This window comes from Pundamilia nyererei, unplaced genomic scaffold (genome assembly GCF_000239375.1).
Source record: "Pundamilia nyererei isolate P.nyererei 1_Seehausen unplaced genomic scaffold, PunNye1.0 scaffold00018, whole genome shotgun sequence".
Taxonomy (NCBI): Eukaryota; Metazoa; Chordata; class Actinopteri; order Cichliformes; family Cichlidae; genus Pundamilia; species Pundamilia nyererei.
Window position 1 is genome coordinate 370,863 of NW_005187419.1, and position 24,805 is coordinate 395,667.

The 24,805-nt window shown below is 39.0% G+C and overlaps 1 protein-coding gene across 2 annotated transcripts; it reads left to right on the plus strand.

The window, feature by feature from the left end:
- The first annotated feature begins 582 nt into the window (after positions 1 to 582).
- usp31 (ubiquitin specific peptidase 31) lies at positions 583 to 18,097 on the plus strand. Of its 2 annotated transcripts, XM_005726003.1 has the most exons (17): positions 583 to 1,745; positions 2,381 to 2,515; positions 2,879 to 2,973; positions 3,064 to 3,156; positions 4,602 to 4,737; positions 5,055 to 5,202; positions 5,305 to 5,485; positions 5,707 to 5,818; positions 6,328 to 6,422; positions 7,387 to 7,464; positions 8,711 to 8,840; positions 9,083 to 9,202; positions 9,401 to 9,626; positions 10,226 to 10,384; positions 10,511 to 10,663; positions 11,753 to 13,030; positions 13,103 to 18,097. In XM_005726003.1, exons 1-17 carry the CDS (start codon positions 1,221 to 1,223, stop codon positions 13,237 to 13,239), a joined length of 3,801 nt encoding a protein of 1,266 aa, XP_005726060.1. In that variant the 5' UTR covers positions 583 to 1,220; the 3' UTR covers positions 13,240 to 18,097. The 2 variants fall into 2 exon arrangements, with proteins under 2 accessions (XP_005726060.1, XP_005726059.1); XM_005726002.1 differs by having other exon boundaries at positions 11,753 to 18,097.
- The last annotated feature ends 6,708 nt before the right edge of the window (positions 18,098 to 24,805 follow it).

Consider the following 24,805-nt stretch of genomic DNA (forward strand, 5'->3'; position numbering starts at 1 on the left):
AATTTGAGAAAGATTAAGAGATGCAAAATGATTACAAGAGAAATTCACTAAGCCCAAAGTGTGGCACAAAATGAGATATAAAAACACCAAATGAGAGATAAAAACCCCAAAACAAAAGAAAGTATAACACAAAGAGACACAAAATGACACTAAAGATGCAAAACCCCCCCCAAAAAAACAACCCAACCAAACAAGCAAAAAAACAGTGTCAACAGCAGGATGCAGAGGAGCAAATGACTGTAAACAGAATCATAAATGATCAATATAAGAGACAGACGATGGCTGGTATCAGCATGGTTAGTCCTTTGCGTGTATTACACCCCTGTGGTGAGTACAGCCCAATACTGTCACTAATCTGAATTCTTAAGATCTCCTTCCTGAAACTAATATATCTCTTAAAAATTAAACCTTTGATCAGACCTTTAGAGTTCATTATAACTGAATGATAGCCACGGTAGGTACATTTTCCCAGTTAACAAAAGAATATAATCTTAAACCGCTGATCCAACTCCTAGCCAATAGGTGGCGGTATATTAGCTCTAAACAGAGTTATCTGCCGACTACTCGGACAAGAAGAAAAAGAAGAAGTAAACGACAAGCTACTTGGTAGCTTATCCCGAATGTGCCTCTGAATGTGCTAGAAGATGTGAGGTTTAACTGGATTTCGTACACACTCTGCTTAGAGTGTAATTGCCTGCATACCATGGCGGACTGTCTGCTCGTATCGGACCGTGATGGCTGGGCCGGGAAGCACTGCCGCGGTTTCTGCTGCTCTTGTTGAACCGTTAGCTAATTCAGCTAACGCTGCTGTTTTTACTTCGGCACAGCCGCTGTCGCTTCGGTGCTGCAGGGCAGTAGATCGCAACAACACGGTAACTTTGAAGCAAGTTGCAGGCATAAACAGCTAACCTAAGCAATGTCAGTGCTGCATCTCTTCCGCCATTAGGTCATTTGTTTTGTTTTGTAGGCAGGAATGTTGTGGAGGATTAGCTAACGTTTTTTTGACAACATAAAGACCGCTGCATGCTTTTGGAAGACACAACTTAGTGAACATGTTACCCGCTAACGCACCTAACACTCCCTGCAGCTCTAACGTTAACCACTGCTGCTGTCTACATATTTTGAGATGTAGCATCAGTTAGCCAGCAAGATGACTCGGACTCCGTGCAGCACATCTGAGTTTTCCGTCTGCATGTGAGCTGTCTGTGAGAGGGGAAATCATGTCTTGTAAAGCCGCAACCAAGGACAAGAAGTCCAGCTTCAGCAAGAAGCTGTTCAGGCGAGGCTCTGTGCGCTCTGTGGGCAGTTTTATGAGTAAACTCCTGAGGACACTCACAGCGCTGTCACACTTTGGATCCGAAGTGCAAACCGAGGATGACAAAGATGATGGAGGATTTTCCACGTTTAAATCTGGAAGTAAAGATGTACCCATGGAAGATGGGGACCTGGGGGGCTTCCTATCCAGGGAAAGGGTTCCTGGGGTGTCCGGTCTAAAAAACCACGGCAACACCTGCTTCATGAATGCAATTCTGCAGTGCCTCAGTAACACTGAACTCTTTGCCGAGTACCTCGTTTTGGAGCACTACAAAGGCGAGGAGGAGGACGAGGACCAACCAAAGACAAATGGTGTGCATTTGCAGAAGAAGGGTCTTCTGGCCAAAGGAGAGGTCACGGAGCAGCTGTCAGGACTTGTGCGGGCTTTATGGACGTTTGAGTATACCCCCCAGCATAGCAGGGACTTCAAGGTAAGAGTGACATCAATAAATCAAGGCGAGATAACACCAGTAAATAGGGGACCTATTATGCTTTTTCATGTTTTCTGTCTTATATATACTCTTACAGTAGTGTATACAGTCATATTTAACATGACCAAAGTTTCAAAGAATGAGGGCAGTGCACTGTATAAACAAGGAATTCCTTTGGGCCAAACTTAAGCTTCTGCCTGCTTTAGATGCTTGGATGGAGATATGTTTTTCTACTCTTGTCTCTGTATGATGTCAGTGATTGCAGTGGCTGCTTTTGTTTGTTGATGCAACCAACCACTTCTAATAAAATAGCTTAAAGGGAGGTTGAATGGGCTCGTTTTAGACCGTGGATGAGCAGGAGTGGTGATAAGGGATCTGAGATAAATAAAGATTATTTTGAACCGTTGCTGATGCAGAACTACTTGCATAGGATAAAAAAAAGTATTGAGTTGGACTTGAGCATAACAAGGATTATATTTTTATAACAGTGTATGGTAAAAACAATGCGTACCTACACCACACAAGTCTTATACCTGTTGTTAATAAAGCTTTACTCAATGATCTAGATATTCAGAGTGATTTCAGGATAAACGGTGGCAGGCATCGTAACTTTTGGACCATGCTGTTTCTTGCAGAATGTTGTGTCCAAAAATGCCACACAGTTTAAAGGAAACGCTCAGCATGATGCCCAAGAGTTTCTGCTGTGGCTGCTGGACAGAGTACACGAGGATCTCAACACCGTCAACCCCAACAGCAGGCCTGCTATTAAGGTGAATCCAGAAAATATTTGGTGTTCTAATGTACGTAACCCCCCCTAATCAAGCCACAATTGTGAATCATTAACTGGATATTTTCTCCTCATTGCAACTCATCAGTTTTCATTCCAAGGCTATTTTGTTTCAGTTTATATCTCATCAGTGTTCGGGGTGTTTTGGTCACTTGGTGCAGCTTCCAAATGAGCGGCATTCACAGTCTGGCTCATCTAGGCTTGCCAGGCTTTGTTTTCTCTTTTTTCCCCAGAGCTACTCAATAACAAGACTGTGTAGCTCCCACAGCAGCTTGTGAACCTTGATAGACCAGAATTTATTATGATGAAGTAATCAGACTAAACAAACCTGTTTATTTTTGTTCAGCCACCTATTGAAGAAGACGATCAAAGCATAGAGGGACCATCTCCTCCCCTTTCTGCTGGGTCGTTTGTACAAGAACTGTTTCAGGCTCAGTACAGGTAAGCCGTAGATGTAGAAGCTCTGTTGCTCTGACGGTGTGACAGGGATGTCTCTGCACCACATTAAGATTTTTAATGTTTTCCCAACAGGTCTTCTCTTACCTGCCCTCATTGCCAAAAGCAGAGCAATACCTTTGATCCCTTCCTCTGTATCTCATTACCAATCCCGCTGCCTCACACACGGTGAGTTTCTCCATCTGAGCTGTGCTATAGGTCAGGGAGTGATCAGTTAACAACACTTTGATGACATGTTCTTACATGTTTCTGATGTGTTTGTTGCTCTACCAGGTTGTTTGCATTTCTACACTTTAAGCAGGCATGTTTGTTTAAAGGTCTTTAGAGGAATGATACCTTTCACTGGATGTAAAACAGAATGTGTGTGAAAATATACAGTATATGTGATTGCAAAAGTGGGCGTGTTAAATGTCCAGGAGTAGATTTGTTTGTTGTTGTTGTGTTGTAGAGCATACATCTCATTTTATAAATTAAAAAACAAATTGTTCTTCAGGCCATGATATTCACATTTTATTTCAATTAAAATAATAGATTTTTACATGAAGGTCTAAAGCCATGATTAAGTTTACATCAGTAGTGAAAGAATTTGATATGGCCCTCTTAACATGAATTCCATTAGCTAAAAAGTAATCTCTTCCCTAAAGAAAAGAGCTCACATGGCTCAGAGGTGACAGAGTTGGAATGTGTATCGAGGTTGTCTGACATTTTAAGGAATAAAGCCCTTTGGAGATGAGTTGGAAGGCCAAAAAGCACGACTCCTCCCACGAAGAAGAGAATTTGAGAGTATGTGACTAGAACCTTAAAGGATTCATAACAGAAAACAAACACTCTGTAAGCCTCAGAGACTGAAAGACCCAGAGTGAAATTTCAAAAGCATACAAAAGAAGCGCAGAGTTTTTGAACAAAGCTTTACTGTTTGGATAAAGTAAAGATGATTCCCTAGCTAAGTGAAAGAAAGAGGAAGATGTCACCAGGGAAGCTACAAATTGTATGGCGATGTCTAAAGGTCACTGACAAACAGAGTTCCACAAACTATGAAATATGAGGATTTTGGCGTGTCACCATCCTGTTACTTTTTAACCTCTGGAGCTTGGGCATCACCAGGGCTCTGCTATTAGAAGTCACATAGACATTTCTGTTCTATGATATGATCCTATCCAAATATTTACTTTATTGTAATATCCATTATTATACTTTACACTGATTGTTCTGGACTCGCAAAGAACAAATATTGCCTAACTGTCCAAATGCTTTTAGGCTCAAAGTATTTGGATTACATATCAAAGTATTTTTATGGTTGCAGTACGATAAAGATAAAAAAGTGGCTTTATAGCACTTGGACACAAAGACAGCGTCATGGACTAAACAAACCTGGCGTAATGTTATCTTAACGTGTACTTTCAGGTAGCATGCAGAATCAGAGGTGTGATGTGTTACGCAACAGTGCCTGCGTCTAGTGTGGCACCTTTCCCGTCATATCAGTTCAGCTCCGGCTTACTTAAAGGCCAAACTGCAACATCACACCCTCCTCATTTTGTCCAGTATTAAATAGGTGTGTGAATTTTTTGTGTGTGTGTTTATTTGTGCTGCTCATTCCCGTTTCTTTTTGTTAGGCCCTTGTATGTGACGGTGGTGTACCAGGGGAAGTACTCTCACTGTATGAGGATTGGAGTTGCTGTTCCGCTCAACAGCACCGTGTATCGCCTCAGAGATGCTGTGTCACGCGAGACTAAGATCCCAATGGACCAGGTGCTATTCCTGTCACTTATCAGGGTCTGCCACAGTGAGACTATATTACGGGCACAGTGTCGGTACAGCCAGTTCTAAAACAGAAGCGAGTTTTGCTCCAAGCCCCTGGCTGTTATAGGTTATATTTGGGAGGTAGTACGCAATTCTAACATTTGTTCTTAGTACTACAGCAGCAAAAAAGGGCTTGAGAGCATATGCAAATTACAGCTAAAGCAGGATGCAGCTGCTAATAAGATTACTGAATTGCTGTAATACTGATATGGACTTGATACAGAATAATTGCTACAAGGTTTAAATGTGCTGTTTTTCTCTTGTAGTTTGTTTTGACTGAAATGTACTACGACGGCTTTCACCGTTCGTTTTGTGACGATGATGACGATCTTGACATCATACAAGAGAGCGATTCCATCTTTGCCTTTGAGACACCCGAGACCTTCAGGCTGGAAAACATCCGCACAAAAAGAGGTTACTCAGTAGTTTTACATTTTTATTTTATTTTATTTTTTTAAAAGGTGTGTTCTGCATTTTCCACGTTTACTCACTCACGTGCCATTCTGTCTTTCGCAGGAAGCCTTCTGGCAAATCTGAATCATAACAACTTGAAGTATGGGACAGAAATCAGCAGGACTCCGTCTTTTATGCAGGGCGCTGTGACACCTGTAACTGCATCACCCAATAAAAACCTGGGACCAGAAAAAATGATCCTTTTGGTGTGTAACAGAGCGTGTACTGGCCACCAAGGAAAGAGGTACTGCATCTCAGAATGATTTTATGTTCTGCATTTCTTACTCATCCACTCTGCTTCTTCTGATTATGTAATACATGCCCTGTTCTTGTGGGTCTGTCAGTGATAAAGAAGGGTTATTGACATAACCCACAATTTGTCCCTGGCATTTACCTAATAACAGGCCTGATGGAGAAGCTGATAGCAGCTAATGGAACTTGTGCATTTTGTTTTTTTATTTTTAGGTTTGGCCTGCCTTTTGTACTGTACTTGGAGCGCACTGTGACCTGGGATGCTCTGCAAAAGGAGATCCTTGAGAAAATGCGCCATCTTTTGAGGCCTGGGGTCTACATTCAGGTAGGATGACAACCACTCACTGCCTTATACTCAGTTTATTTCCTTAAGTAGTCCTGCAGCCTTTATTTACCTGAACTGCTGAAGTCAAAGGTTTTATTTGGAGGTGGTTTATAGTGATCGTACCCTCTGTTTGATCACAAGTAAGTACAAACCTTCCTCCAGCATTCTCCTGTTTATACCGACTATACAAGCAGTGACTACCACTTGTGGGGAGATTATTAAGAAAGCTTTATTTTAAACAACAAGGTATCCAGACCCATCAGTCTAGATACCTCCTGCACTGATGGGTCACATCTTTGCTAACTTAACATGAAAGTTCATAAAACAGAAACAAATGTAGAGTGACACTTTCTGACAGATGATGCACAGCTGGAAAGACAATAGTCTTAATAAATTTTTTAAGTGAAGTTGAAATTTTAATAGGTATCAAAACTATTTTTAAGACAAAAGAGTTTAAAGTAGTTGGATGACACTGGGGGATTTATATTTCATTTTCATTCTGTGTGCAGGTTGGACCTTTCAGTCTTCGAGTGGTTGGCGTTGTTGGCATCACCTACCTCCTGCCCCAAGATGAGCGACCACTGTGTCATCCAACTGTGGAAAGGTCCGTTCAGATAGCCATTGTTATATTTGATAACTACTTGATTTCAGATGAGAAGTATGACCTAAAATTTAACTAAGTCGGGACATGTTTATTCAGAACGTTCTATAGTAAATTTCAGCTTACTCACACTGTGACTTCTTGTGACAGCTCATAAAAGCAACTCATAAGGCTAATAACCCAGACTATAAAATGACTGTTTTTCTCTCTAAAGCCTGTTTACATTGCCATAATTATATTGGATTACTGAACTTAAAAACAAACAAACAAATATAACCTTGCCTTGCAAAACAAGTATAGCCGTTTGACATGTCGTAGTCATGTAGTAACAAACTCAGCAGTTTAAAAAAGGCTCTCCAAATGCCTTAATGTTTTGCAGCAGTCACAGCACGTCAGTGAAAGTGAGAAAATCTGAAATCCTAATAAATACTGGTGCATAAACATAAAGGTAAAGGCAGGCATGAGCTTGAGTAAATAGTTTGAAGTTGTAATTACATCAATTTTCAGCTTTAATCTCGCCTCTCCACACTTGCCCCATCAGTTCTACTTCACTTATGACCTGAGCAGAGGACATGCCCTAACAGGATTTGAATGTTAAATTACCAGTTTGGCCTGTTTGACTTAGAACCTGAATGATTTCAGAATAACAAAACAAGTCACAACACTGCAGATGCACAAACCAAAGTGCAATTATATTAGATTTTATTATGATCATGATTAATCAGTGGCGATCATAACTAGCATTCTTTCTTTTGTTTATTGATTACAGTCCTGAAACATTTAATAAAGCTCTGTTCTCAGTATAAACTATTAACTCTCATACTGTATTCAAATGTCTGTCTGACATAAAGGTGTTTTTAAATTACATTTAAGTGAATGAAACTCTTGTCATACAGTGCTTGGAAGAGGGGAAAAAACCTTTTTCACTCATCTTACTTTGTTGCTAAATAATTTTTTCTCATTACAGAGCATACAAGTCCTGTGGACAAGGGGGACCACCACATGTGAAAATTGTGGTTGAATGGGACAAAGAGACCAAGGACTAGTAAGTGGAAAAAAATACGGATGTGTATGTGTCCAGTTTCACTTGTCTACAGCACAGTTGTTCTGCAAAGGATAAAAAGTTTGAATTGGAATTTGTGGGCCCTTTAACCAGAGCTAAACAAATATCATTGTTAAATTAAAAAAGTATAGTTTTTGTTAGCCATGACCTATCTACCCAAATATAAAAGCCAGCTTTGACAAATAGTAAGAAATGAGGTCTTTACTATAGGCAGACCAATTCTGCTTAAGACCCATTTTGAGATGGGGAAATCCTGAAAACTGTTCTGAAAATTGGTAAAGCCACTGGTTATAACTGACTTTGTTGACATAACATTGACTCTGTAATTGATTATGATTGCTACAGACAGCCTCGTTTTGGTTTGTAAGCAGTTCCATTCAGACCACCATAGAAATGATGGAACATTACAGACAAATGCGGCTGAACTTCAAAGTGTTTTGATGTCTGCAGTTGCAGAATTTTGACCCGTTTCTGGTCCTGACTTAATGTAACTGCCTTTTGACTTTAAGGGCAAAATCTGTAGTGCCACAGACACAGAAAACCCCCCACCTTCCCCACTCCCATCTCTTCTATTGTAGCTGTCAGGGCTGTGGTTTAGCAGTTCAATGTGTCTCAGCATTTTCAGTAAAATTGATGGTGACAGTAATTGCTTTGCCGAGTGTTTCTGAAAAGACGTTCAAATTGAGCAACACCTCAAACTTAACTAAGGATGTTTCAGAGGACGTGGCCTTTTCTGTGCGTACCTCCTAACATATCGTTTGCTTGACAGGATTTCTTTTTTCAAGAACTAACTTATGTAAAATGTCAAAAAATTCACGCTGCATTTGAAGCAGTTCCTTCTTTCTCACTAAGCTGACTAATATGTCGAGCAGTTAACACAAACGCCCATGCTGGCCAAATCAAACTTTTTTCCCCCCTTTTTGGTACTTGGATGTTGATGATGTTGGCTTTGAACAAATCCTGTCGAGTTCATGTGTAATGCATGTCTGCACAAGTGCTGATTGTGAAGCCCTTTAAAGTCTTAAATCCTTTAGTTGCACTGCTGGGTGTGAACCGTTAATGTAAGGACAAACAGCATTCTTATGACATGGTAAACAATTACTTCATCTGTCTCAGTTACAATAAAATACTGGTCAGTTTATTTTTCTTTTATCAATCTCAGATCCTGTGATCCTCACCTGACTGCGCTGTTACACAAAGGGTGTGTTTCTTTTTCTGTTTCCCACAGTCTGTTTGGACACACCGAGGAAGAGTATATTCCGGATGCTGAGAGTGTCTATCTGCATAGAGAACAACATCACCAGCCGCAGGCCTGCACCCTTGCTCAGTGCTTTCAGCTGTACACTAAAGAAGAGCAGGTAGACACACGAGCATGTATGCATGCGTGCAAGACGGCACTGTTAGTAGTTTAAGTTGAATAAATAAATCGTAAACTGGCCTTGGCACATGCGCTCACAGTGGCTTTACTGTGTTTTGCTCTGGAGTAAAAGAGAGAAGTTGGAGGGAAATTCGGGGCCTCATCCTGTGTGAGGTCTATTATATAAGCTCTGTGGTTGGGGCTTTCTCTTCATAGCTACTCCTTGGGTCTTGTGTGTTTTAGCTGGCCCCAGACGACGCCTGGCGCTGTCCCCACTGCAAGCAGCTGCAGCAGGGCCGGATTAAGCTCAGCCTGTGGACGCTCCCGGATGTACTCATACTGCATCTCAAGAGGTTCAGACAGGTATTTTAGTTCATCTGGATATTTTCAGTAAGAATTTGTAAGTAAGTTTTTTGCTAAATCCTATATGTTGACCAGCAGATATTAAAAATTAACACTGTACATCTGCAGAACTTAAAGGTTAGAGTTTTAGTCTAGGTGGACAGCTGATGGTCAGATAACGAGACTCTGTTGCAACATGCTTCTATATTTTTGTTTCAGGAGGGGGACCGGAGGGTGAAGATGCAGAACATGGTGAGGTTCCCGTTGATGGGGATGGACATGGCTCCTCACGTGGTTAAGAGAAGCCAGAGTAGCTGGAGTTTACCTTCCCATTGGTCTCCGTGGAGACGGTCCTATGGACTGGGAAGGAATCCTGATGACTACCTGTATGACCTGTATGCTGTTTGCAACCATCACGGGAACATGCACGGAGGCCACTACACTGGTAATGCGAGCAGTTCTTTGCTTCAGACCAATTTTAAAATGGATCAGAAATGCAAATTAAACCTTTTTTTAATGCCTGTCCTTATTTTCTCTCATATGTGCAATGTTACTGTGTTTGAAAGTCAAATGAAATGTGGGCAAGCTGTCAAATAGTGATGTAAAAGTATATAAAAGTAATCCCTGTAAGCCAAAAGCTCAGAGTCAGCCTCCAGACTACTGGAATATAAGCTTCATGCCAAGCTAATGTCAGCGAAGCACATGATTTCCTTATATTTCCAAGTGTTATATCCCAGTAGAGTCAAACTACAAGCTGCTTGGTAACATTTTTGCTGAGCAGTATTTTGGGATTAGGAGAAAGTGGGCTTTCAGACAAGCGGGCATTTAAAGGGACAAAACCAAAAAATGGCTTGTTTCAGCCTGAGGTAAAACTGAGTCGGACATCAGGGGAAGGAGTAAAAAAGATCAAGTCAAACAATGAATCACTGATTTGCTTTTAACTGTGATAAGATGCAAATTAAACGTTGTATTGGAAATGAGCATAACAAGCAGCTGAATGTGTTTGCCATCCATGTTAACTCATTCTTTACTTTGTGCTCACAGCATACTGCAAAAACTCCATTGATGGTCAGTGGTACTGCTTTGATGACAGTGAAGTTACAGCAATAGCTGATGATGACGTGTGCCAGCAAACAGCCTATATACTGTTCTATCAGAGGAGAACAGTCATCCCCTCTTGGTCTGCCAATAGCTCTGTGGCTGGTCAGTATTTATTTATACACCATTTGTCCACCTAGCATATGTAATGTATACCGTACCATAAAGTGGCATAATAAGCTTTATGTGACATGTAAGGCTTAAAATGTATCCATTTTGTGTTTTAATCAGGCTCTACTAGTTCATCCTTGTGTGATCACTGGATCAACAGGCTACCTGGCAGCAGGCCTGCTAGTTTGGCCTCTGGAGCCTCATCCAGACGCACTTCTCTGGCTTCACTGGCTGAGTCGGTTGAGTTTCCAGTCGAACGTAGTGAGGATGACGGTGAGAAAATGCTGAACTTTCATTTATTTATTTATTTATTTTTATTTAAAGGTTCCTGATTGTTCATTTTCATTGATTTTCATCATACACACATCTACTGCCTCCTGAGCAGGTCATAGTTTCAGAAATGCACAAAGTTCAGAGTTTGGTTTCAAGGTTTTTAAGTCCATCGCATTTATAGGGATAGTTTAAAGCTTCCTCTAAAGACAATATCTAAAGTGGGATTAAACATTACAGTCAAGAATTACAAACTCAGACCTTAAATTTACCAATCGCAGCTCTAATAATTAAAGTCACAAGGCAAATATGGCATTGGAGTGAAATGAACAAGTCCCCACAGATCTCTGAGGTGTGGGAAACCTTCACTAGCCAGTCTGCAAGATATGGCTTGCATGTTGTAAAATTTCAGAAAACTATGCATGACTTGTCTTGGATGCTCCCTTTTTATTAACTTATAATTTAACATGGTTTTTACTAGTCATCGTGTAGGCCTTGGTCTTGTACTAAGCGAGAATAACATTACAGGCACTGTAAATGTGATAAAGTCCTTTATTATATAGCATAGCTTTGTAGCAATGTAGAAATATGGCCTGAGTGATGTTTAAGGTCCAGTGGGTTATAGCTGTTTGCAATTTTATTGATATTGGCTTTGATAATGGCTAATAAATGAAAATTTAAAAACTAGAGAGTATTACATAGTTTGTCCATCAGATGGCACTCTGCAAGTTCCCTGTTGGTAACATGTGTTTATAATGCTGCAAAACAACCAGCTGATCACAGTAGAGTCAGTGTTAATGAGCAATAGATAATCTGTTGTGGAAAAAAAACAAGATAATTTTATTAAAACAACACGGTCACATCATCTAATAAGGACTCAAAAAAAGAAAACCAGCCAAAATGTCTATTTTTTAAATAATCAAATATCAGTGTCAGTATTGTTATTGATGTAGATACACTGATGGATTTACCCCCCAAAAGTGTGAAACAGTACAACTATTTCATTTGATTCTTAATATAAAAATAATAATGCTTGTTCATTATTGTGTAGATGTTGGTGTGTTTTAAACTAAATAATTCCCTGTTTTTTAGGAGGATTCTCTGTCCGCCCCTTTGTGAGGAGTATTCAGCGACAGAGTTTGTCCTCCAGGTCATCCATTGCCAGTCCTTTAGCTTTCAGTGACAGTGGGATAAAACCTTCCTGGTCTCTCTCTGCCAAGCTGCACATGAGATCTAACTCGCCCTCACGGTTCTCCCTTGACTCTCGGTGTTCCCCTCCTTTAGAGAGGATAGGAGAGGCATGTGACGACAAGGTTTCCACATCGTGTTTTGGCAGCTACAGTAAACACGAACGATACTTTGGCAACAGGACTCCGTTGTCTATGATGGAGAGCAGTTTCCCCGACCAGGACAACAATAAAAGGTTCTTAGACATGTACTGTCGGGCTTCCACTCCAGTGGAAAAGAAGATCACCAAAAATGAGCCAACTGAAAACAACAACCAGATTACAGCTATAGACCAAAACATATTACCCACTCAAGCTACTCCCTCCAAAGAACAGAAACGTAAGAATAGTATCGGAGGATTTGGCTTAAAGGCTGAAAGCACAGGATCCACAAAGAGTGTCAGCAAAGTGGAGCAAGATAAAAGCTCCAAAAAACGATTGTGCTCGACCCACAAGACCTCTGCACCTGAGACGTCTTCCAGTACACCAGTGAAAGGTAAAAAGCTGAGCAATACTAAAGAGAAGAGTGCAAATGCTAAGAAAAGCACCTCGACGCCTAGCGGGACTCCCTCCAAAACGAAAGAGTCAAATCAGCCTCCAGAGGCTACGCCACAACATAAGCCATGCGTCCGTTCCACGCCTCAGTCCTCAGCTTCTCCTTCACCAACCTCAAAGAAGAATTCCACTGTCACTGAGAAGAGCTCAACAAACAGCAGGAAGCGGCTTATAGAAAGGAGCTACAGTAGAGATTCTATGCACACTAGCCCTCTGGCTGACAACCTCAGATGCGGCTCGGTAGCACGCTGCTCACTTTCAAAGAGCGGCGAAAGCAACCGTCCTGAGAGGAGATTTGTGCGGAGTTCCAGCAGCAGTTCTTCTGTCACTAGCCTGCGTTCACCCAGCGTTTCCACCAGAGATCTGCAGCGCAGCAGCAAATCTGAGGAGAAAGGGTTGTCTTTCTTCAAGAGTGCCCTCCGACAAAGGGAAAGCCGCCGGTCGGCTGATTTAGGAAAAAGTAGCATGCTCACCAAAAAAGCCTCGGAGAGGACATGCAAGCAGAATGGACAAGCCAAGGAGATCGGTGGCAATGGTGGAAAGCCAGGAGACGCGGCGTCTTCTCCGAAATCTGCAGAGACTCCTGGAGGTGAGACAAAATCAGAGACAAAGGAGTCTTCCAAGCCCCCCAGCTCTCTGAGTCGCTCTCTTTTAAATGTAGGCAAGTCCAAGTCTTCCACTTCTGAAGTAAGTTCCAAATCTCCTAATGGGAAGAAACCCCTTGAAAGAATGACATCTTCCCGAAAACTGTCATCGAGCATGCAATCTCCTGCACGAACAACACAGAGGCCTCAATGATACATCTATAGTCGGTATATTGAACAAGCATAATGCAGCTAATCTTTGTGCCTAAGTTTCAGCGAGCTCCAGATGTATTTAAGACACATTTTTAATGTTATGGTTTTGTACTCTTGGTTTAAATGCACATGTAGGGTTTGCAATTTGAGTATTGGCAGCCAGCTTTGAGTGTTTAAAGATATTTGAAAGTACTGTATCATCATCCGCCTACCTGAGTGCCAAGCACTTGTGTAGTATGCTGCCAATTTAGCTTCTTCCAGTAGTAAATATTGATACCTTTTCCACCTTTGGTGGTGCAGCAGCGTATTTGATTTTGTGCACGGAAGACCTGTACAACACGAGCGTGAAACAAAACTTGATTTAAAATGCAGCAGCTTATCCATTTGAACTTGAGTCTCTACGAAATACTTATCAATGTCTTGTGCACCAGTAACTTGTAATTCAGATATTGTAGTAGTTTTGTTGTAGTTTTCTGTTACACAGGTTCCAAGTCTTCTAGTTATTCTAGAATTGATTAGCTGGCTGCTGATGCTTGAATTCTGCTGCTGTTCTGTAAGCATTTCAAATCATTGTCAAAGGGTACAAAACTTTAACATCAAAAATAGCCTCTGACAAATACTGAAACAAAATTATTCAGACATGCACACAAATACAAAAGAGTTTCATTCCGAAATAGAGTTGGCTAATAGTACATTTCATTGATTGTTTTTACCACTGATGGGTTAAATCTCTGTTCTTCAAGCAAGTTTCTCCATGCACCTACTGCTTTAGTCTATAAAGGTCTTACAAATATTATTCTTACTCCATTTTTCCATTAAGAAAAAATAAGTAATCTCATAATGTGGCTCTACTTGATAGTTCCTAGCATTGATACAGAGCAGCAGGAAGAACAAAACCAGAACTAATGTTGGCAAGAAATTAGAATTGGTTTACAATTTGTCCAATAATTCAAAACCTTATTATTTTTTTTACGAGTACCTTTTTTAAATATAAATCTATTTTTCAAAATTTTATTGAGGTACTTTTGCATTAAATTGATAGTGTGTTTTGGAATGAAACCCTTTACAGTCACGGTATATAAATATATGTATATGTGTCTGTACATATATTGACAGAAAGTATATGGTATGTAACTCATTTTTTATTTTCTCCTTCCATGAGCAAGATGAAAATAATCTTAAGCGCCTTTCAATGCTGTACATGTAAACAAATAATTGCCTTTGGCAACATAGTAGTCTTCTACTGTATGCATCACTGAGTAGGAATGTTTTGTTCGCACTTTGTAAACACGAAGCAGTGTCGTAATTATTAATTTAGTAGTTTCGAGACATATCAGACAGTAGATTCAACAGGCCTTAGACTTGAAATGATAAAAGTGTACATTCATCTCGATGTTTCAGGGGCCATTTTTTTTAAAGAAATCACCTTTATTTCACCTGGTGCTCTAAAATGCCACTGCTCCACTAGCTCTTGTTTCTTAAATGAGCATTCTTTCAAATGATGACGTTCAGAACTGTGACCACAAACTTCAGAAAAGGTATTGTTTATCATAACCCGCGGTACCTCACTGGAGAATATTTTCCATTTTGTTATTCATCAGCTTGAATCAGAATATTGATAATGAGCCATTTGGTTGATTGTAGATCTACACATACATTGTCATGGAGTGGTTGCTGTCCAAATATGGACATGTATGCGAAAATAACAGATGCATTGTGGAGTAAAGTTCAAAGCAGTGGCAGAATATTATCAGTGCTGCCGTCATGATGCTTGCTGGCCTTTTTGTGAACAATCAGCTTTAGTTCACTATAGAAATGCCCCATTTATAAGGCAATACTCATACATTAGGCACCACTATAGTGTATGTTTCAAAAGATTCAAAGTTATTTTATTATAAACCACAACTAAGTGATTTTACTTCTAGCATAAAACATTTTGAGTTTGGTATTTTGCAGTATCTTTCTCACTATTTCTCTGTAGCATATATGAGGTTTCAGGTTTACATTGGGTTCTCAGATGGTTTTGGATACCACTCATTTTTAAACAGTTCGGTGTATTATTTCAATGGTCTGTACAGGTTGTTAAAATTGAAATTATACCCAGAAACGTTTAATCTACCTGGTTTGCTTGATGAATTGTCACGTTTAGACAACACGATGTGCTCGAGCAACACTAGATGACGTTTCATGTCTTTATTGAAGCCACCTGTTAAACCTTTCCTTGCATTTAATAACTGGTCGAACATCCTGTTAACCTTCCAGTAATAATTAATTTGTTTATAACTGGGACACTTATTAAAGTAGCCTCAAACCTGACATTTAAGGGAAGCTTTTGAAGGTCTCAGTCAGTTTACCTTTTAAGTGATGAACATCCTATTTATCCTCAGGACGTTTTTATCGCTACTTCTGCGATTTAACATGGTGTGCTAATCTTTAGTGTTAGTGTGGGGTTGCATAAAAAGGTGTCTGCTGCAGACCTGGGACTTTTCTCCGTACGTGGACTGACTATGGCATTCAAGCTGCAACAGATCACAGAGATTACATAGAGCTGTTTAAATATGGTGGTGTTCTTGTAGCTGCTCTTTTCTACTTAACATGTGTAATCTATCAGGAAGCTGACAATGGCACTTTGGATCAAAGCAGGATCATTTTAAGTACATTTAGCTTTCCCTTTCTTGTTTGCCTGTTTAGAAGTCTGTAATTGAAATGTAGTGGTTAGTGTGTATTTTAGAGAGCTGGGCCTTGGCATTAAGCTTCTTTTTTCTTTTTCTTTTTTTTTTGTCCATAAATTTTCTTGCTACATAAACAATTTATTAGAACATCTCACGAAGCAGTAGACAATCTCATAATGTAATAAAGTCAAAATGTATAGTGTTTATAACACACTGTGTAAATACGGTTTGTGGTTTGAGGTGCGGATGTCGCCAAACCTTTTATTTGGCTTTTTTCCTGTATATGTTGGACACTAAAAACTGCAGGATGTTTTCACTCATTTTTATAGATTGGCTTTGTTTTGATAACGTAGGGTTAGATGAGAGCTGTTGATTTAGCAGTTGCAGTTAAATGTCCTAATGGCAAGCGGTTTGTTGAGCTTAAAATTGGCGGTGTGCAGTCTAAACTCTTGAAAGAAAGCTGGAAGCATATTGCGCACCTGTTACAGCCCTGCTGCCAAACATGAACCATAAAAACACTACGATTGCAAAAATCTAAAAAAAAAAAAAAATCATAACAATGTCTTTGTTGTTTGGTGTTCATCAGATGGATTCAGTTTGATTTACAAAAACGTGTCAAACTGCCGCATTTGAGGGCCACTGAATTTATTAACGGTTGAAGGACAAAATATAAGATTCCTAGTTATCAATTCCAGGATCGGTCATCTCGTAGCTTTATCTCCACGCCAGTTATGTGTCTGCATTTTTCATTTTTGTTTGTAAATTTGTTGTCAGTGTACAAAATCGAGAATGATTAAGGAATGCAGTATTGCATGAAAACGCTAATGCATGTATTTATTAACTATGCAAAATTCTGCAGCTGTGTAAAGTAGAAAGCAAAGCATGGCTGGTATATTCATCGCTTAATTTGCACGTCATTTAGAAACTGTAAAATCTAGCATACTTCATCATTGCTTTAAAGGATTAAACTTAATGTTGCCTATATGAAAGAAAATCTAATTAATTCCATAACTGCATATAGCATTATATCAATTAGTGTTTTGTTTTTTTTCTCACTTTGTTATTTAATTCTGCTGATCTGTGCTCTCTGGGTGCTCCTACCACAGTGGTTGTTTATTGTGTGTCTTCTTTAATATTTACTGTTGTACACCAGCAGAGACAACACTATGGAATCGATTATCTCTCTTTGATCACTATATAGACTCATTATGTACGCGTATATCGTAAGAATTCCAACTTGGTTCACCTCAGTGAACGGTTTGTGAACCCCTGTTTCCATGTTCTCAGCTGCATTGAAGATGTGGTCTGTCTGTCATATAAAATAGATACATGTAGCTCAATGCAATAAACAAAGATAGTAAATTTATAGTTTTATAACACAGTACATGATCAGTGACATTATAATATTAATATCTTAATACTTTTGAGGGTTTTTTTTAAATTTTATTTTTCTTATTGTAAACTGTTTATCAACAAACGGTAACTTCCAATGTTTTAAAGCGGTGCCATTTATTCTCTTTTTTCTTTCTAATGACTGGTGAAGTGGGTATTAAACGTTAATCACTTTAGTTGTAAAATGCATTCAGGCTTCCCTGCAGAACTTAATTAGGATTAGAGAATCCTGCTTAGAGTTGTTGTTGCGACATAGATGTTTTGCTTTGCTGTTAAATTCATGATGTTCAATTCAAAGTTGCCGTAGCAAAACTACCATAATCCTACATTTGAGGTACAGACTTAAGGTTCTGCAGATGGCGAGGTACTGCAAATACACACCTGGATGAGCTGAAATAACCGGTTAGGATTTGAGAAGCTTTTGAGAGCATTTTCAAACAGAAACACTACAAAAAAAGGATGCTGAAACTTTTCAGAAGCCTTAAGCAAAGAAAATTGTAACAGACAGTTTCTATCTTTGGATCAGAGAATCTAAGGAGAGGTTTGATGAATGAATGTCACAAGTCTCATTTTCTTTTAAACTATTTTAACACTACAGTGCTTAATGAAAGCATGCCTCTTCTTTTACTTTCTGTATAAATTGTAATGCGTTTGTACACTGCATTCATTTAGATTTGTTTTCATTCTAAAGTCTTTTACTGTACTCCCTGCTGAACTATGTGGTTATTATATTGACATCTGCAGTGTCTGAATTGACCAATTTTTCTTTCTTTTTTTTTTAAATTTTAGTTTACATTAGAGTATTTGTTCCAGCATATGCCTGCTATTTCACTTTTTTTTTTAAATATATATTTTTACAATTGAAACAACCAGTTTCAAGTTCATTAGACTGTGTCCAAGCATTTTGTTAATTTATTTGTGTTTGTCGTTTTTTTTAAAGTCATATATGCACTTTTTTTCCCTCCAAAAGAACGAATGTGTATATACTTTGTTGGTTAATCCATGCAAGTATAAATTGAAAAAGATTAAAAATATTGAAACTGTCTTGGTTGTGCTTTTATTTTGTGTAATGTTGAGGTATAGCTATTCCTACACTAGGGGGAGTGTTTCTCTAACAAATCTGTCCACAGCATGACTCCTAATGCATCTCATGTGTTTTCTTGGTTTATGCATCATTTAAAAAATGAAGAAAAAAATAATGTAGTCTTTGGGTAAGATTGTGTGCATTACTGTTGCACAGCTCGAGATTGATAAATGCCAGAAAAGCATGACTTACCTATAATTCAGGCAAACCTATATGTGGTCAGTTTTCAGAACACTGTTCAAAGCTTAGTGCATTAAAAAAGAAAGACGGGGCATTCTGGAGTACAAAGTTCCCTTTTTATCAATATCAACGTGAGCTAGGTTTGGATGTCCAAGTGAATGAGCACACAAAATTTACTGGTTATTGTCTCGCTGCTGTAGAGACTGTTTTGTCTGAGATCTCAAGGTTTTGAAATACATAAGAGGCTCTAAATTTCTGGACAGGGTTATTATTTCAAGCTTTCACTGGTTCCAGAATATCGAGGTCCGGGGGTGGGAAGTGCAGATGGGAGCAAGTCTGAGCTTAGCTTTTACTCAAAGACGTAATCACTTGTCAGATTTTTGTTTTTTTCCATCCACTTTTTGGCTTCTGTGTCAGTGAAAAGGGATTTAAAAAAACAAACAAAAAGCTTGCATAGCAGAATAGCAGAGCATGTTCCCAAGACAAGTTAAAAGAAGATCATTTTCTGCCAATACTTTGCAACAAATTAGATAAAACATATCTTTTTCAGGCAGGAGGTAAAATATGAGGTATTCCCAGTAATACTTCAAACTTGCAGCTCTGAGACACTGCAAATTTACAATTATGTTTTAAATAAACAGATTATTTTTTTAAAAGACCCCTTAAAAAAACATGAATTTATTATTAGTTTAGCATAGTTTCTATTCTCCTATAAAATATTTCATAGTGGTCGTATTAATACTTTGTGTAAAGATCTTTGATAAATGTTCATTTTTTAAAAATCAGATTCTTCATTTCGTTACCAGATAAGAACAATCAGCATTTAGGTGCCACATGTAGAGGCCTCGTTACTGGCTCTCTGTCATGGGTCATTGTAAAGCAGCCGTTAAGCCATAGTGGTGTTTGCCTAAATTTTGAGGCATCTGAATATCTCTTACTGTCTGTTTGACTGTTATCAACTTGTCAGCTTACACTATCAAACAGGACAGCCAGTCAGCTGCTGGCTGACATCCACTTCATGCATCATTTGAAATTTCCTGGTAAACGAAGGATGCCATTTACTCTTATTCTCCAGTGCTTTTAAATGGAGTCAGAGCAGCATCTGAGTCTCCTCTCACGATAATACCAGTCCCCTGTGGTACAGTGAAGTTACTTTAGCAATTCGCCTGTGGTTTTATCTTCTTTGTCCCCTCTTTTGACTCCACCCCAGAGAGTGCAGCAAAATCAATAATAATTGATTTTAGAAAGCAGGAAAAGGAGGTTAGAATTCAAGGGAAGGACCAGAGGAAGACAGAGACAGAGAGGTACGAGCAAAGAGGTGCAAGACCCTAAGCATAATATGCATGTGCTGGCACAGATAAAGGTCACCAACATGAACCTGTCTGTAACAACAGATTATAAAGTGTCTAGCCTCGCAGTTACTGAGGTCTCGCGTATAAAAGAAGAATAGTGGCAGCTGCAAACAGTTACAGTGACAGTAAGTCATTTTATTCAATAAAAAGGTAGGTGTGTTGAGTTCAGTAAAAGTCAATTTTAGAGATTTTTAAAAGAGAAGACATTTTTTGGCAGTTGTGCTTATAAACGCTGTGAGATTTTGACATTTTCTGTTCATTTAAAAAAAAAAAAAGCATTAAATCAGATATAAAACCTGCTGCCCTTGTATAAGCATTCATTGTGATGTTTCTCCTTGTAGCAGCCAATTAGTTGCTTATTTTCCTGTTTCCTGTTGTCGCTTTTAAGGTTGAGTTTTTATCAGTCCTCTATTCCCAAGACCACTCAATCAGGGTAATGTTCAAAGCAGGACAAAACAGCAACAGACTTTCAGTACAGAGAAGAAAGGCTGTTTGATTTCTATTGCAGGATTTGTCTGGGCTCTGATGGGTCAGCGTGGCTGACAGCTTGGAGATTGATAGTTGAGATCTTTCCCAGGCGGAACAGTGTTGGACAACATGAGCAGTGATCCAAGGCACCAGCAGAGCAGAGTGGAGGTGGGGCAAAAACTGCAGATGTGGTGAAGAGTGTATATGCGAGCGGGCCTGTGTGTGGTCTTTTGGCTGAAGGCCATATCCCTCCTGTCATCAGGACTGCTGAATGGTACTCAGTACCTGCAGACTCAGATCTAAGCACCTGGGGATTCATCAGTGCTTCAGGATGAGTAAAATTTCAAAGAAAATGGAGTCTTTTATTTTTTTTTCTCTTTTTTTGTTCTTTGTCCTCTTATTGAATTTTTTTTTATTATTCCCTGCTGTCATTTCCTTTCCTTTGTTATCTAGTGTTCTCAGACAAAGCAAATACCCCAAGATTAGCACTGAGAGAAATCGTCACTCTTCCTGATGTTGATCAGAGCCATCCGAACGGTGAGTTGATTTTAATATAGATACATACACACATGCACATCCAATCGCAGTGCAGCTGCAGTGTTCCACTGATTTTTCCTCTCTTATGAAAACAACATGCTTATAAAAGTGATTTTAAAAGTTGATATCGCCGGGTTCTCCACTTCAGGGTATGCATTGTGGAAAGGTGGATGACCTTTCACATAATATTGTGTGCGTCTCATAGAGGAAACATTTTCTGACACAAGATTTTGACTTCAGCCGGCAGCTTGTTATTGTGACGATATATGGAAGTATTCATCAGTATATGGCAGCATAAAGTATAACTGAATAAACAATTACTATACAGCGACCATGTATCGGCAGGACTAGGAATCTTCAAAGTTTGCAGCAAAGCTTGCAGTATGTATTAAAAATCCCTTCTTATGTTATTGTGGTTGCATGACCAGAATCAGACAGGTGCAATAACCTTTTGTACAGCTCAGCAGATTTATAGTGAGAGCCTTTTCACTATGACTTTGATGGCCAGTTTCTATTTTGGCTGTATTACTTTCAGTGTGGGATAAAACATAAAGAACTCAAACCTGGCACTGAGCAGGTGACAGGTACTTGAATATTGCCTTTGCATACATGTATTTGCATACATTTCTGGAATAATGATGTAAAATGAACATTAATGTTGTAAGCATTTTCTTGAAAATGAGTACTTATTCAGTTAGTGTAGCTAATGCAATTGCTGCCCTACCGTTTCACTAAGAGGACAAAATAATTCTCAACGCTTTACAGAAACATACATTTTAAATATGAAAAATATCACAGAAATAACATTTTCATAAGGCCCACAATTAATTGTGTATTTCCGCTAGAACGGAATCTATTATATCTGAAATATACTAAAATAAAGGGGTAACACTTAAAGTTTATACATGAAAGAAGAAATAATTGAACTATATGTAATTTTAAGTAGTGCATAATGTCTTAGAAGTATATAAGATAGGCCTATAACCTGCAATGTTTGATGGTGTTTATTTTTTTTATTGTAAGTAGGAAAGGGAGATTGGTCATTATCACAATTTATATGTACTATAAGAGTGCAGCTGAAGAGTCAAAAGCCCATCATGTGCACTAAAATATTGTGCAATTACGACATAAGACTGGAAGGTTAAGCTACTCTAGAATACAGCCAGTGGCCCTGAAAGTACAGTGCATTCACAGAATAAGTATTGCTTATTTTTATGCGGGAATACGTGGAAGATACTCACTACTTGCTTGCAGGATAATTTGTGTCTTCTTGTATCTTGTGTAGATAAAATATATTTCAATTCCTTTTAATTCTAAGGAAATTACACCCTTAGCCGTGTCCCTCATTGTAGTTGTAACAAATCAGGAAACAAAAATCTCATAATTGATAATGCAATTTGTCTCATTGCAGTTCAGCAATGAGACAAATTTCATTATTTTTGCGTCTGTACGTCATCACAAAATCGTTAAAAAAATAAATAAAGCAAGATGCAGTTGAAGTCTAGACTCTCACTTTCGCAGTTCCCTATTTTACGAGATTAGAAGATATCAGTGCAAAAGAAATAGACCACCAGCTGCAACAACAAAGCAAATCCAACACTGTGAGAGCAGAAACTTTAGGGGTGGTTGGATAAACAGTTTTAAAACAATCAGGGGGATAAAAAAAATCAACTTGGCAACATCAAACAGCCTGATTGTCCACTGAGCACAACGGTGGTTGTTGATCACAGGATCCTTTCCATAGTAAAGAAAAACTCAAGCCAATTGAATAGCACTTTCCAGCTGGCAGAGGATGTCCTTATGCAAGTTGACCATAGAGAAATGACCTTGTGATAGCAAATACTGGGAGCTCATTACACTGGTGTTTACTGATGATGTGGAAGTTGGATGAATTCTGATGAATTCTGAAGTGTGTAGAGCAATGTGTTCTGCTCATATTCAGGCATATGGGATAAAGTTGATTGTGCAGCACTTCGCAGCACTTCGCAGCACTTCGCAGCACAGATACAGTGACCCAAAACATACGGCAAAAGCTGCCAGGAGTTTTTGAAGGTCAGATAGTGGAATATTATGCAATGGGTCAAACACCGGATCTCAACCTCATTGAGCATGCATTTAATTTGCTGAAGATAAAACTAGAGGATAAAGACCCAAGAATAATCAACTGAAGCGTATCTGTAACCGGAAGGTCGCCGGTTCGATCCCTGGGCTCTCTGTCCTGGTTGTTGTGTCCTTGGGCAAGACACTTTACTCTACCGCCTACTGGTGTTGGCCAGAGGGGCCGATGGTGCGATATGGCAGCCTCGCTTCTGTCAGTCTGCCCCAGGGCAGCTGTGGCTACAACCGTAGCTTGCCTCCACCAGTGTGTGAATGTGAGAGTGAATGAATAGTGGCATTGTAAAGCGCTTTGGGTGCCTTGAAAAGCGCTATATAAATCCAATCCATTATTATCATTATTAAGATAGGCGCAGTAAAAGCATCACAAAAATGATGAAGTTTGAAGGATAAAAAGATGGATTGTGTACACAAACAAATGCAGTTCCTCAAAAGTTAATGCAGTTATTCTGTTCAATGCTTTAAATTACAGCAGAAAGCCTGAACTTGTATTTATCATGTTTCGTTTAACACAAAGGAACACTGTGTCACTGTCTAGAAATCTCTACACATATTTATGTGATCGCCCTTTGGACAGTTAATAATCAAGGCAGAAGAGTAAAAACTGTAAAGGTCATGCATGGTCAAGTGTAAATTGTATATCTTAGACTAGATCCAGCATAAACTTTGCAGCCTGACCTAATATATGTTCTGTCAGTATTATATCTGTTTTGGCTGTGAACCATCACATTGCTGGATTTGGACAAGAAATATAACATGACTCTTAATGTTATGTTTTTCTACAGGAAGAAAAGGCTTGAAGGAACAATATTTTAATGAGGCTCGGTGCTATGAATCCTCTTTATCATGATACATGGTTTCACGAGCACAGCAGCTATGCGGATATAAAGCCAGATGTCCCTATAAGCTGTTTCACCATTATTTATTTATGAATGAATATCCTCCAACTTCACTAATACATCCCTGGGCTTAGGGAAATGGCCTAATATTTTTGTTAAGCATGGCCTGGGATTTTTTATTGCCTGTCAAATCTCTAAAGTTAACACTTTGTCATTTGTGGTTTTTTTCCTGTTTTCTTTCACCCCCTACTATACAGAAAATCTGCAGGAGCTGACAGTGGATGATAGTCGAGCCTGTAGAGGCACTAAGATCTAAATAAGTGCTTTTGTTATTATATCCTGCAGTTGATGCATTCTAAAAACAGAAAGGAAAATTTGATCATAATCGTCAGAAGCGCAAATGCTGTTGATTGCTCACCAAAGCAGGAAAGTAGTAAAAGCCCGAGCAAATAGTTTCTGAGTATAAAGAAAATAGAGTCCTTTTCTAATGCAGCTTTAAAAGAGGAAATGATCTTCATTTCTTTATGCCCCCGATGCAAATACTCCATCTTCACTGACATATTTACGTAATAAACATAACCTTGTGCTTTGAAGTTGAATGAATGATAAACCTAATAGTGTCTGAAGGGGATATATCCCTACTCCTGTAGTTCTATTTTTGTAGCATTTGAGAAGAGCGCTTTGGTTGACACAAAGATACATTTAAAACTGCTTTACTATTCAAAACAATCTCTGGTGAATTCTGTTGGTTTAATGTGGATGAATACAGCAACAAAGTGCTTCCCTTGTACTGAGTTGAGCTTATTTATTCGGTTCTGAGGTTCCCATATGTCTTTGAAACCCCTCAATTAAGCTCAACCATGAACGCTGAGGCAGTGGACAAATCCAGAAGGACTTGATTGGCCTTTTTAAATTTTTTTTTTTTTAC

Excerpts from the sequence above, each read along its gene's own strand:
- usp31 (XM_005726002.1), top strand. The coding sequence starts at position 1,221 with ATGTCTTGTAAAGCCGCAACCAAGGACAAGAAGTCCAGCTTCAGCAAG. Across the intron at positions 5,486-5,706 it reads ACTGGCCACCAAGGAAAGAG|GTTTGGCCTGCCTTTTGTAC; the intron begins GTACTGCATCTC and ends TTTTATTTTTAG. Across the intron at positions 6,423-7,386 it reads TGTCATCCAACTGTGGAAAG|AGCATACAAGTCCTGTGGAC; the intron begins GTCCGTTCAGAT and ends TTCTCATTACAG.